Raw genomic sequence first — 14,550 nt, 5'->3', positions numbered from 1 at the left:
CCGATTGTCGGCTTGTTAGTATGATGCTTCCGACAACCAACTGCGACTTTTCGGCCGAACAAAATCTGGTGTGCATGCTGTAAAATTTTTGTTGGCCGTCAACAGAACGGCCGATTGTTTGTTAGTCAGTACAGATTTCGGCAAACAAAATCAGATGAGCAAGAGTGGGCATGCTCAGAGAAGAAAAAACACACGGAAAGTAAACCAGAACATGACATCACTTCTGCAGTTGGTTGTTGTTGGCCGACAAAATTTGTGTGCAGTCTAGAGCACATTTCAACCAACACAACAACACTGGACAAAAGACGGCCGATCGGTCGGCCAACAATCGGTACGTGTGTACGAGGCATAAGATTTCTGGCATCCCCTGCAACAAAAATGTCATTTTTGGTGAGATACTCCCAATAGGAACACATCTAAAAGGGATGCAGGCCCAGCAGATTTCCTCATTAGAGCCCTGCAGCTCACAGATAATTTTGAAACCACTCCCATTTGACCCACTCAGCTCAGAGGAACAAACATTGATTTTTTCAGAATAACAAAAGGTAGGAATCTGCAATAAAGTTTGTTAAAATTCCTGCAATGTACAGAGATTACCCAGAGGGGAATGTTTTTTTCCCAACAAAAGTGGAGTTCCATTTTAAGCATTAGAAATGTAGTCAAATGCGAACAAGCCCTAAATCTTAACCTGCCCGATACTGTTATGGCATCATTTTGCCCCCTTGCTATATTTAAATCATTTAATAAAAGTATGCTATATTTAAATCATTTAATAAAATTATATTTGGGTTAGCAGTGGTGTACTATAGGGATTGTTGTTGGGCCATCTGTTCACTTTAACCAATTATTCACAATTCTTCACCAGTTGTGCTTAAAAAGCCAGAATGCACACTCACCAGACCTTTATGACCCCTTTTATTGAAGGTCAAATTTCACTTTTGATATCCAAGGTGGTTCCTCTTAAAAAGCTGGATACACATGATCCAAATATCATACAAAAATATTGCTTTCGAATCGATGGTACGATAATCTGATTGTTAGTACACAGCTTTTGTCTGAAATTTTCCGAAGGGACGCGAAAAGTTTTCTCGTATGATACCAGTTTGCACGATTTTTGTTTAATCAGTACAGTTTTTGTCCAAAAATACAATACAAATCCATTACAACCCTTCCGAATTTGTGTTCTGTCGTACAAGAACTTTCGTACTTTAGTAACCTATTCGTTTTCGATATGGAGACTAGCAAAAAAAAAAAAAAAACAGATGATCAGTCGTCCGATTATCTCATCGTCTGTACCCCCCCTTAAGGCTCTACCCCCCTGATCCTTATGTTCTACTGGTTAGCAGTCTCATTGGAATAGAAATGTGGAAAATACCAAATAGAAGCATCATAGTGTAGTATTTATTAAAAGGATATACAATATAAAAAATAGGAATAAAACTCATTTTCTCTATCGCTCATTGACAGACGTAGTCCTCGGTGATACAGCACCTTCGGGTTATGTTGCCTCCACAGGAGCAGGACTAGACAGGAAATTAAAATGCTCTGGCCACACCCTAGGGGCAGTCCCAGAAGGTATATCCTCTCTCTCTCTGCCTCAGCAAATCAGTTATTTTCTGTCTAGTTAGGAGTAAGGACCTAGATACCTTGCTGGGATCTTCGGTCCTGGCAAGATTTTTTTCTTAAAAAGATTTTTTAGACAGCTTTTTTCTCCAGTGTTCCTGTGAGATCTTCAAGCAAGAAAGCTGAACTGGGCGACGGGCTGGATGTTGAGATCCGGTGGTCACCCCAGTTCAGCCTACGAGCGCGTGCAGGCCATAGCTCCGCGCTGGGTCGGCCGCGACAAAGTCCCATTAAGGGACTGACCCCGCGAGTTAAACGTCTCGCTGAAACGCCAAAGACCATGAGTCACGGCGTCCGTATTGGTCGACAGCCCTCCCGCCCCGGTGGAGAGGGGTACTGTCAGGAGTTGGTGCCCGCCTGGTTCCGGTATGGTGAGTAGTATGTTCCCCCTTTTCCCCCTGATTGGTCTTGTGGTGAACGCGGGCCCCTCTCTGTATGGTAAGATAGAGTCCCCCTCTATCCTATAACATGGCACAGATCCCCCTACTTTGAGTGTGATTTTATGTGCAAAAAGCCAGGAGGCTTGGTTTGGGAGCTAACAATCTAATTGTATACATGTTTAAAAGATTGTAATCAGTGGCAGTCTGGGAATCTTACTGTGATAAGAATAAGGTACCTACCAGTCAGAAGCCACGGACATGTAGACTGCCTTCCTAGTCAAATCTCCAGCTATAGCAGGCCTTCCGAATGGCCATGAGGCCCGCCAGGGCCGGTACCGCCAACCACGCCAAAAATCCCCATGCAGAGATAGTGTTGTGTGCCCTGCAGCACACCGCTATTCGGTACAGGCCGCCGCCATTTTTTTTGCTGGATTGCACGAGCCGCCATTTTGGCGTAGCCTCGTGTCTCCAGCATGGGGGCGGCCATGTTTGAGGTGATCCAAACACCTCGTGGAGCTAGGGGAGGCGCCGGAAGGCGTGCAGAGGGGCGGAGCCGCCTCCTTTCTTCCTGGGCAGCCAGCCAAGAGACTTCCTGTTTGTCAAGACAGCGCTGTAACCTGTTGCAGTTAAACTCTGAGCATCAAGTGGTGAGCCTGGGGGTCTCTCTCTCTCTCTCTCTCTCGATCGATAGGGATCCCTAGCAGGTAACACTAAGGGGCTTTTGTGGCGCTGGGGGTCTGTGAAAAAAAAAAAAAAAAAAAAAAGTTTTTTATTTTTGAATTATATTATCCGGGAAGTTACTGGAATAATCATGGACCCTGCCACACAAATTCCCCCACCTGTTTCCCTCGAGGGGGCCACGGGACCCGCCGGTGCACAGAGTGTAGAGGCAAGGGCTGTTACCTCAGGTAAAGCTCCCTCAGACAGTGAGGAGGACGTTTCTTCTCCCGCTATAATTCAGGAAGCATTGGTGGACGCACTAGTTGTGGCAGTGCAGGAAACCTTAAAACTTGAGGTTTTACCGGCAGAAGCAACTGATACAGAGATTCCTTTTGGTACTAACAAGCCCATCAAAACGGTGAAGGTTTTTCCTGTACCCAAGTGTTTTGGTAATAAGATTAAAGGAGAATGGGAGCATTCTAAGCGTACCTTTACTATTTCCAAGCGTATTGCTAGACGCTATCCGTTTGAGGAATCCATCATTAAGAAATGGACGGTACCACCAGTGGTGGATCCACCTATTTCCAGGCTGAATAAAGCCACGGTTATCCCAGTGGAGGACACTTCGTCCTTTAAGGATCCGGTGGATCGAAAGATGGAAGCAGAGTCCCGCACCATCTTCTCTCTGATAGGGTCAGCATTTAGACCAGTAATTGTTATTGGTCTAGTTTCCCAGACACTTACGGAATGGGCGAGATTGGTACGCCAAGACCTTAGGGGAAAAGATATTCCCCAGGAAACATCTGATTTGATGGAACAGATTATACAAGGGCTACAGTTTATCTGTGATGCAGCCTTGGACACTACTCCCCTATTAGGGCATGCATCTATGTCAGCGGTAATCCTCAGACGTGTGCTGTGGTTAAAATGCTGGTCAGCTGACCTAGGTTCCAAAAAGACCTTGACGAATCTCCCCTTTCAGGGGAATCGTCTATTTGGGGCCACCCTAGATGAAATCATTAAGGATGCCACTGGGGGCAAGAGCACTTTTTTGCCACAGGCTGCTAAAGCTAAGGGACCTCGCAACAAGCGAGGACCTTTCTTTACCGCCCATAAAGGGTTCGCACGCCCGGCTGGAACAAGCGGGAAAGGCAAGACTCCTCCAGGAGGATTCAAGAAAGGCTGGTCAGACAAACAGAGGACCAACTCAGCCAAACCCGAAGCAAAGGAGTACACAGCCTGAAGGTGCGCCCCCACCCGGTTTGAGGGTGGGGGGACGTTTTCACCGGTATTCAGGACATTAGATCGAGCATCAACTACTACTACCGGTGCGATTCTTCCCTTCCAACATTTAAGTACTACAGGGAGCGGTAGTCACCGTTCCCTGAATAGATCTTTTCCTTTACCTTTTCCTAAGATTAGTCTCAATTCCCCACAGGAATCGGATCTGGTTGACCAGACAGGCCAAGAAGCCTCTAGCCGGGTGACTTCGGTCCCTGAGGTTCAACCAGAAAAGATCACCCTTCCTGATAGCCATCAGGTATCTGATAAATGTGTGGGAACAGAAAACGACCAGACTTTCTCGGATGGTCGGGGCCAGATAGCTCTAGGGACGCCTGGTTCAGATCCAGTCAGCACCAGTGGTCCTAGAAATTCTAGGCTGGCCTCGTCAAGCCGGCCTGGCCGACTTGGACAGGCTAGTCGCAGACGTTCCGTGGGAACTTCGTCTCAGGGAGTGTCTGTGGTCTCAAGGACCAATTTACCATCGTGCTTTACAGTCGCTGGTTTTAATGGCCTGGCCATTGAGACCCAAGTACTGAAGGACAGAGGTTTGTCAGCTTCAGTCATTCCTACCCTTATTAAAGCAAGGAAAGCGACTTCCAGCAAGGTCTATTATCACACATGGAAGACTTATATTGCGTGGTGCGAATCTTTAGGATTTCCTCCACGTACCTATTCGGTGACTCGAATATTGGCTTTTTTGCAACAAGGGGTTGAGCAGAAGCTAGCCTTGAGCACCATCAAGGGTCAAGTTTCAGCATTAGCAATCTTCTTTCAGAAACCTTTAGCTACCAAGTCCTTGGTGCCGAATTTCATCCAGGGGGTGCGGCACCTGGCTCCACCAGTCCGCGCGCCCTTACCGCCCTGGGATCTTAATTTAGTTTTGTCGGTTCTACAGAAACCTCCCTTTGAAAACATCAGGGAGATTCCCTTGTTTACTTTATCCCAGAAGGTGGCCTTTTTGGTGGCTATCACTTCTGCTCGCAGGGTGTCAGAGCTGGCTGCATTATCATGCCAGTCCCCATACCTAGTGATTCATAGGGATAAGGTAGTACTTCATCCTAAGCCATCCTTTCTTCCTAAGGTGGTTTCAGATTTTCATCTGAATGAAGATATTGTACTACCTTCCTTGTGTCCTCAGCCCAAGCATCATCGGGAACATGCGTTGCATTCCTTGGATGTGGTTCGGGCAATCAGAGTATACCTGAAAGCTATGGAATCATTCCGTAAGACGGATTCACTTTTTGTGATCACGGATGGCCCCAGAAAGGGTTTGCCTGCATCTGCCGCGACCATTGCCAAATGGATTAGACAGACGGTGGTACAGGCTTATTCTATTAAGGGTCAGAGTCCTCCGTTCCCTGTTAGGGCGCACTCCACTCGAGCGCTCAGTACTTCCCGGGCCTTTCGCCATCAGGCGTCAGTGGTCCAGGTATGTAAGGCGGCCACCTGGTCGTCGGTACATACCTTTACAAAATTCTATAAAATTGATGTGACGGCATCGGCGGATGCCTCATTTGGCCGCAAGGTTTTGCAGGCCGCAATTTGAGGAGACCGGTGGTCTACCTCGAGAGTTTTTTTCTGTTTGAAAAATTTCTTTTTTGTTGAGTCTCATCATTAAGGATGAGCATTGTAAACTTCTAGTTGGCACCGGTTGGGCCTTCTAGATTGGGATTTGATTTCCATTTTCCCACCCCTCATTTGTGATACTGCTCTGGGACGTCCCGAAGGTGCTGTATCACCGAGGACTACGTCTGTCAATGAGCGATAGAGAAAAATGGATTTTTGTAAAATCTTACCGTAAAATCCTTTTCTCTTAGCTCATTGACAGACGTAGTCCCCGCCCCTCTGTTTTGGAGTTGGGTTGGGTTAAAATCTCTAAAGACTGCTTTTTGACATAACTGATTTGCTGAGGCAGAGAGAGAGAGGATATACCCTCTGGGACTGCCCCTAGGGTGTGGCCAGAGCATTTTAATTTCCTGTCTAGTCCTGCTCCTGTGGAGGCAACATAACCCGAAGGTGCTGTATCACCGAGGACTACGTCTGTCAATGAGCTAAGAGAAAAGGATTTTACGGTAAGATTTTACAAAAATCCATTTTTACAGTGCCTTTTACTGGCACAGGTGTATACAGCTTGTGCTAAATCACTAAATCAAATCTCCTGCCGCATCACTCTCACTGATCGGCGTGCGTTCTAAGCCTCCATCCCAAAACTGCACGTCAGGCCATGTAAGACCCGGAAGCGGCGGTCCCTGCTTCTGGGTCTATAATGGCGTCACATCTGGTTTAATAATCTTTCCTTGGACATTTTTGATTAGTCCCTTTAAATCTTATTTGAACTCTGTAGTGAGCTGTCTTGTTGAATTCTTCTTGTGGATTTCTGTTAGCTCATGGGGCACGTAGGCATAAAACAATTGTTTATGTTAATCGTGGCCCATCGATTACAGTGTTAATTAAATTGCACTACAAAAGAGATAATCCATAGTCTCAGATTTTTTACCTCCTAATTATTATTATTATTTTTTTTTTTTACTTTTCAGCTCGCTTCAGAGATCTACACTTTTGCCTGCTGCTTGTGGAATCATCATGCTGACACGTTCCTGCAACAGATCTGCTCTGGTGGGGACCCGGCTGCTATTAGCTCACTGGAAAGAGCTGCACTGTCGCTAAAAGGTTTGCTGGTTGATTTTTGCTTTAATCAATTTTAAGATGGCCACAGACATAGTGATATATAATTATCCAACCATGAAAAGAACATTTTTATAATACACTACCACCATTACTCCATAGAAATAGCACATGCTGAGGTATCTAATGACTTTTGTATCATTATATCAACACGCTACTATCCCTACTAGCTCTGTAGCTTTTGGTGCAGTTGATCCAAACCTGCTATTCTTCCAAATTACAAAGTCTTGCTTTATCTTGGATATTAGATTAGTTTCGGTCCGAATACAAATTCTGACACATTTTTGGTTATTCAGAGATTCGGATGTACCTGAATCTCTGGATAAAATTGTACTGAATTTTGTTGAAATCCGTAAAAATTTGTTTTGTTCTTTTTCTAACAATTTCCAGCTTTCTCTTTGGTTCATCGATGGACACAGAGCTCCATAAATCATAACTAGTGGGTTATATTGCCTCCTCCAGGAGTAGAACAAAAAAACACCTGTCTACGCCCATGGGCTGTCCTCAGCTTGTATATAACCTCCCTCTCTGCTCTAGGTAATTAGTTTTAATCTGTCTAGTCAGGAGTAAGGACCTAGGCTCCCAGCTGGGATCTCTGTTCCTAGCAATTTTCTCTTTCCTTACATCTTTTTGTTTTTTTCTCTCGGGAGATCTACAATCAACTGCTGGGCTGGGCGACAGGCTGGATAATCTAGATCCAGTGGTCCCCCCAGCCCAGCCAGCGAGTTTGTGCAGACCGCAGCTATGCACTAGGTCAGACACGACATAGCCTCACGGACAGAGGCTGGCCCACGAGTTAAAAGCTTTGCAGGGTCCCATACAACCAGGCTTGGGTCTGAGTCGCAGCGGTCCCTTGGCCGACAGCCTGTAAGTACAGTCCCCCCCTCCCCTGTTTGTTTTTTTTCTTGGGGTGGACGCAGGTAACCTCCAGAGACAGTCGGACCTGCCTACAGGTACCCTCCTCCCATCTTTAAATCCCTCACTGAGCTGGGCTTCCCCCACTCCCATTCCCCTGGACCTAGAGTCTGGTGGGGGTCCCAGGGCAGAGAATGCAGTAGAGACCCCTGGGGTCTCCCCCGCTATCCCCACCCTGTAAGGGTCCTGGGATAGTATGTGTCCTGCCCTGGTAGTCTAGAGGGGTCCCAGTGTAGGAGACCCTTAGGCGCATGCTCTGCTGTTTGCAGTGTAAATATAGTACGGTCCCACTGCGGAGACTGGTGCAGAGTGCTCAGCAGAGTCTCCCCTAAACGTGTGTCCTACCTTCGGGATGGGGGTCCCCTTGCAGAGGTGCAGGAAAGATCCTGGCAACATGCTTCAGTGTTTGCAGCTGATGGGGGCCATTTTCCCTTACTCTGGCTGGTCTCCGGTTGGCGGCCATATTTGTGTAGCCGGATGATGTCACAGGGACCATTTTCCCTTTGTCTGGGAGATGCTGGAGACAACTGAAATCTCGTTGGGATGCCGAAGCTCTTCCTTTTCCTCCTTAGTTTTCCTTTTCTTGTGCCCAGAACATATGAACAGGGGTAGCGTCCATGATAATGCTGGGTTCGAATTCTCGGTGCTCCTCCGGTTGATAGGGTGAGTCTTTGGGGGTCCCTGTTATCTCTCTCTGCTGATAGGTACCCTGATCCTTGTGGGGATCCTTTAGTGGTGCCAAAAGATTATTTTTGTACTGTAAGGTCTTCCTTTCCTTATGGAGCCTCAGGGTCTCCTCTCCCCCACTGACCCCCTGATGGAGGTGGCAGGTCCCTCAGAACCCCAGCTTTCCATGGTTGCACTAACAGTGGTCCTGCAGTCCTTAGCTTCCCGGGTGGAAGCGTCCCCTGCCTTTCCCTGCTCAGACAGTCTCATCTGATTGTGAACCTGATGCCGCAGTGGACGCGGCTGTTCCCCGGGGTTTAATATCACACCCCCTGATTCATCCGATAGTGAGATTGATTCCTTCATGGTCGCAGCAGCGAATTAAAATTCGCTGGTAGATGCACTTATTACTGCAGTGCGTGAAACTTTAAAAATGAAGAATGCGTCTGATGTAGCCACGGACGTGGCTGTGTCGTTTGGTATGCACAAGTCACATCGTACTCCAAAGGTGTTTTCTCATGCGCCTTATTACTATTTGTGGTCCCCAAAGTTTTGCTGTGCGTTACCCTTTTGAGGAGTCACTTTTAAAAAAGTGGGCTAGTCCCACCAGTGGTGGACCCTCCTGTTTCCAGGTTGAATAAAGAAATCATGATCCCAGGAGCGGAATCCCCATCCTTTAAGGACCCGTCTGACAAGAAAGCGGAGGCTGTGGCATGTTTGCTATGGCTGGTTCGACATTGCAGCCAGTCTTTGCCTCAGCCCTGGTGTCTCAGACGGTAACTGAATGAGCTAAGCTTTTGCGCCAGGGCGGTGAGCAGGTCCCAGCTGCTTATGTTTATTTTGCGGACCATCAGTCCATTGGCTGCAGTTTGTGATGCAGCTTTGGATACAGCTCCTGTGCTTTTAAAACTTTGTTTTTACGGTGGTGATTAGGCGTGTGCTGTAGCTTAAGAATTGGTTTGCAGACCAAGCCTCTAAGAAAGCTCTCATTAATCTGCCCATTCCAGGCGATCCCTTGTTTGGGGCTACCCTGGATGACGACATTAACGGTATCGGGGGGGGGGGGGGGAAGAGTACCTTCCTGCCACAGTCAAGGAAAGGGAAGGCGCCTCGCCGCAGGCGGGGGCCTCCCTTCTCAGCCCATAGAAAATTACTTTGTGCTTCTGGGATGGAGAATAAGCGAAATAGATCTTTTAAATCCTCCCCGTGAGGTTCTAAGCAGCCTTGGTATGGTTAGCATAGAGCTAACTTCCCCGGACCAGCAGACAAGACTGTTTCAGCTCAAAGGTCTGCCCTCACCCATTATTGGGGTGGGGGGACATCTTTGCTGGTTTCCGACCCCGTGGACTTCTTTGGTGAGCATTAAGGAGATTTGCAAAATTGTTTCTTTTGGGGGGTACCCAGAAAGGGGGACAAAAAGCTTGTCCTTTTCAAGTTTTTTAGGTCCTGAGACTGTGCGGATTTAATTCCTGCCAAGGTTCAGGTGATGTCTGAACTACCTAAGGTCCACACTATCCTGGTCCAGAGAATTGATTTACCTAGATTTGATTCTATTTCTGACCAGGATGGTCCTTCCTCTGCACAAACCTCAGGGACCACAGGTTGTGATTCACCGGCTGCTTTCACACAGATATAGTTCTCGCTCTAATTTTGCATACAGGTTCTGAGTCTGGTGGTATCCACCTTCAAGACAGCTCTGTTTGCACAGTCTTACATGCAGCTCCTTTAGCAGGTTTCAGCTGCACAGGAGGATAACGAAGTTTGTGACGAGGTCACGGGGTCCTCTGACAGACGCCTCAGGCATCCAAGGGCCACGGTAAGGCCAGTATCATCGGCTAAGGCTTCTCCCGCAGTTCCTTTGAGGAATCAAGAGCGAGAATCTTCCAATCATCCTGGTGGCTGTAAACTTCCCTTGGGAGCTTCCTCTCAGAGAAGACCAGTTGTCCCAAGGGCTGATTCACCATCCTGCTTTACGGTCGCTGGTTTTAATGGCTTGGCTATTGAAAGCCAGGTACTGATAGAGGTCGGTCTGGATCAGTGATCCCTACTATGGTGAAGGCAAGGAAGTAGTCTTCCAGCAAGATAAACCATCGTACGTGGAAAGCCTACATTTCTTGGTGTGTGTCGATTGGCGCTCATCCTCGATCCTTTTCTGTGGCTCGGATCTTAACCTTTCTTCAACAGGGCGATGATCAAAAGTTGGCCTTGAGTACCATCAAGGGCCAGATGTCTCTTTAGTTCGTACCTTCCTTCAGGGGGTTCGATATGGTGCCCCACCTGTACCGTCTCTTTTGCTGCCATGGGATTTAAATTTAGTACTTTCGGTTCTCCAGAAACTTCCATTTGAGAATATTCGGGGGATTCCCTTTCCTACGATATCCCAGAAGGTGACATTCTTGGGGGCTATTACCTTGGCCCGCAGGGTATCGGAATTTGCGGCATTATCCTGTCAAAGTCCCTATTTAGTGGTCCATAGGGAGGGATAAAGTTGTTCTTCGTCCTTGTCCATCATTCCTTGCTAAAGTTGTCTCTGACTTCCATGTGGATGAGGATATTGTGTTGCCTTCTTTGTGTCCCAAGCTGGCTCATCCCAAGGATCTTGCTTTGCATACCTTGGATGTGGTTCGTGCGATTCGGTTGTAATCTGGCAGCTACTGAGTCTTTTCGGAGGTCAGACTTGCTTTTTGTGGTTTCGGACATGGCAAGAAAAGAGCTGGCCGCTTCTTTGGCTGCCATCTCCAGATGGATCAGACGGACGGTGACTCGGGCCTATTCCAGTAAAGGTCAATGTTCACCTTTCTTTTTCATGGGGCATTCTGCTCGGATGCTGAGTGCTTCTTGGGCCTTCCGTCATCGGGTTCAATATCGCAAGTTTGCAAGGCGGCCACTGGTCGTCCGTGCAAACCTTCACAAAATTCTATGAGGTAGATACTTTGGCATTTGCGGATGCTTCTGTTGGCTGTAAAGTTTTTCAGGCTGCTTTTTGAGGGGCTGTTCCCTCTTGAGGGGTGTTTTTTCTTTAAACCTTTTTTTTTTTTTTTTACACACGGGGCTCCTGTGTCCTGGTTAAGGGCTCCTATGTTTAGCTTTGGGTTATTTTTTTCCCGCGCCTCATTTTCCTTTTGGCACTGCTTTGGACATCCCAGTAGTTATGATTTATGGAGCGCTGTGTCCGTCGATGAAGGAAAGATAAAATGGGATTTTTGTACTTACCGTTCAACAGACACAGCACCCACCCCTCTATGGAAATCTGATACTGCTCGCTACTAAACTGATTACCTAGAGCAGAGAGAGGTTATATACCAGCTGAGCATGGCCCGTTGGCGTAGCTAGTTGTTTCTTGTTCTGCCTAGTCCTACTCCTGGAGGATGCAACATAACCCACTAGTTATTATTTATGGAGCGCTGTGCCCGTCGATGAATGAAAGGGAAAGTTCGAATTTGTTAGAAAATTAATAAACCAAATTTTAGAGAAATGGCATTTACTGCAAGTAGGATTAGAATTCGGATTGGTCTAAAAAGGATCCACTAATTATTTTTTTGTGTGAAGAAATAGCTGGTTGTTAAGCAGCGGGCCTAGGTGGCGGGCTGCCTGCGTCCTTAACAATTATCAGTTGTCATCTGTCAGCGGGCTTCCCTACTAACAGATGAATGTAAAGAAAAGAATGCTGCATTGCCTGGCAATAGATAAATGTTAAAAAAAAAAAAAATGGTGTAGGGTTCCCCCCCAAGTCAATACCAGGCGCTGCTCAAAACCCAGCCGTCAGGTCCCTGCCCCAATTCCATACCAGACCCTTATAAGAGCATGCAGCCTGACTGGTCAGGAAATGGGGGGGGGGGGGGGCGGGGGACGAGCGAGGGGGAACCCCTATGCCATTTTTTTCTAAACATTTTTCTATTGCCTGGCAATGCCGGTATTCTTTTCTTTACTTACTCAGTAGGGAAGCCCGCTGACAGATGATGACTTGTGGTTGCTAACCTCCCTGGCGGTCTGATTATGTCAGAATTTTTGTGCCAAAAGCGGTACATTGTTTTGCATGGAAATATTTTTTATATTTTAGGCCTGTAATTCTGAGGAATAACCCACTTTAATCTGTCCAAACAAGAGTCTAGTAGACATCCTGGGTATGATAAAGTTTAAAACCCAAAATCATAAATTCTAATAACCTCCCTAGCGGTATTCCCGAGTGTGGCTGGGGGTTAATATACAGTGCTAAAAGCGGTAACCCCGAGCCACACTCAGGATTACCCCACAATAAAACTCCCCTTCCCCTACGATCCCCCCTCCGTTTTCCAGCCATCCTCCCCCGCCGTCCTCCAGCCATCCTCCCGCTGTCCTCCCGCTGTGTGCTTGGCCGATGCCGGTACCTGTCTTCCGGTTCCCTTCCCTTTCAAAAATTTTAATAAACCAAATGACATGATACAGTTGTTAATGGATTACACTCTATCATGCCATTTCACCACAGGATTTCCTCTGGTGGCTTTTCCAGTTCTTTGTGCCTGGAAAATTGAGAAAAACCATGGCGTCCAAAAAGCGTTCTTTTTGCGCAAAAGCGCTTTTAGACGAACTGGAAAACAGTAACTGAGTTACTTGAAGAACTGAGCGATAGCGATTCGTGGGAAAATTTCTCATCAGGTACGGAAAGTGACGACAGCGACGATTCTGAAGTCTGTTTCTGGCACATAGCTCTCTTGGAAATTCTGAAGAATCATTTGATATACTTCCCAAATGTATTTTAGTTTTGGTGCAGAATGAGTAGTTTAATCAAATTCTTCATTATTTTCAAACTACTCATTCTGCACCAATACTTAAAAATAATTTGTGTCTATTTTATGCAGGGTTTGACCTATTAATGGATGTTTGTGCAAAGATTTGGGCACTCATCCTGCCTTTGATGTTCCAGCTAGTTGCACAGATGTGCTATCTTGTTCTAAAGAGACCCAAAGTTTAAACACATTGTGTTGGCACCAATCAATACTATTAGTACATTTTAAAGCTGGATTGCTCCTCTACCTCCTAACACTGATTTTATTAGTACTACACAGGTGCAATTATTGTAAATTCAACCCTGATAATAAGATTTTAATTTCTTGTTGAAATGTGTAAAACACTCTGCAGTCTGGCCCTTTTATCCTTATATCACTTCAGTCCGATGTACAGAATAAACCCATCTAGAACTTTGGCTCTGTACAACTCAGTTCTTTCTCCCTGGTCACCATTTCTCAATCAAGCCTCCAGCACCTATTTTCTTGTCTATTATGTTAAACTTTCTTCTGCTTGTCTCACCCTATTCACTTCCCTTCAAGAAAAACACATTAAAAACATCTAATAATCTCTGATCTAGTTGTTAAATCTAACCCCTAGACAGATTTGAAAAGACAGCAGGTAACGCAGTTATGTATTCCCAAAGCGGAACTTTACCCAAAATAGGAAGTTCCGCTTTATTGGAGCAATACATTAAATCAAATTAAACGACAGCAATGCATAAGCCATCACCACACCAAGGTTAAAATGATGACCATGTTGTCAAAAAGGTGGGATAAACAGCTGTGCATGCAATACATTTATACATAGACACAGTCCCCCATATCAGACCACTAGATCAGATAATAAAATGCCCAGATCCAAGTAACCATAACTAAGGTTTAAATATATGGAACTCCAGTTCATCCCTGAGGTGAATTTAAAGTGTCAGGCTTTTGGCTGGGTAGTCTGTGGGAAGACGAGGGCTGTGTGAAACGGACAAGTGGATAAAACACGGGAGATTTCTTGGCTGCCGTTCCCAGATAAGAATTCAATATATGCTGTGATATGCTTAACAGAAAGTCCCTCACAAGAATAAGCAGAAGGGGTTATGCTCAACGCCTCATGCATATAGACATCTCCCGTATTCGAGACTCGCTTCCACTTTGCACCGTTGTCCAAGTAACCCACTAGTTCATCAGGTATTCGCTATTGCCTCATCCATTGCGCATGCTCACAGTCGCAGTCCCCGTGGGAACGTCCTACATAGTTACATAGTCAGGTTGAAAAGGCACAAGTCCATCTGTCTCAACCAATAAACAAAAAACAGTAAAGAAAACCCAACCATACAATTCCATATACACAATCCTATGCCTGCAGTTGATCCAGAGGAAGGTGAAAAAACGAAGCAAAGCATGATCCAATTTGCTACAGCAGGGGGAAAAAATTACTTCTTGATCCCCCGAGAGGCAATCCGATATTCCCTGGATCAACTTTACCAATAAATATTAGTACCCATTTATATTATGTACACCTAGAAAAGAGACCAGGCCTTTTTTAAAGCAATCTAGTGAATTGGCTACAACCACCTCTG

General features: G+C 46.2%; 1 protein-coding gene across 1 annotated transcript in view; it reads left to right on the top strand.

Annotated features, from left to right (window-relative positions):
- IPO11 (importin 11) overlaps positions 1-14,550 on the top strand; it is a 926,630-nt gene that overhangs the window by 162,071 nt on the left and 750,009 nt on the right. Inside the window, exon 5 of the mRNA XM_082270245.1 lies at positions 6,485-6,617. Within this exon, the coding sequence (XP_082126371.1) occupies positions 6,485-6,617 (133 nt within the window). The remainder of the gene's footprint in view (positions 1-6,484; positions 6,618-14,550) is intronic.

This window comes from Pelophylax lessonae, assembly GCF_965119305.1.
Source record: "Pelophylax lessonae genome assembly, chromosome: 1".
Lineage (NCBI taxonomy): Eukaryota > Metazoa > Chordata > Amphibia > Anura > Ranidae > Pelophylax > Pelophylax lessonae.
This window is presented reverse-complemented; position numbering and strand designations above follow the sequence as displayed.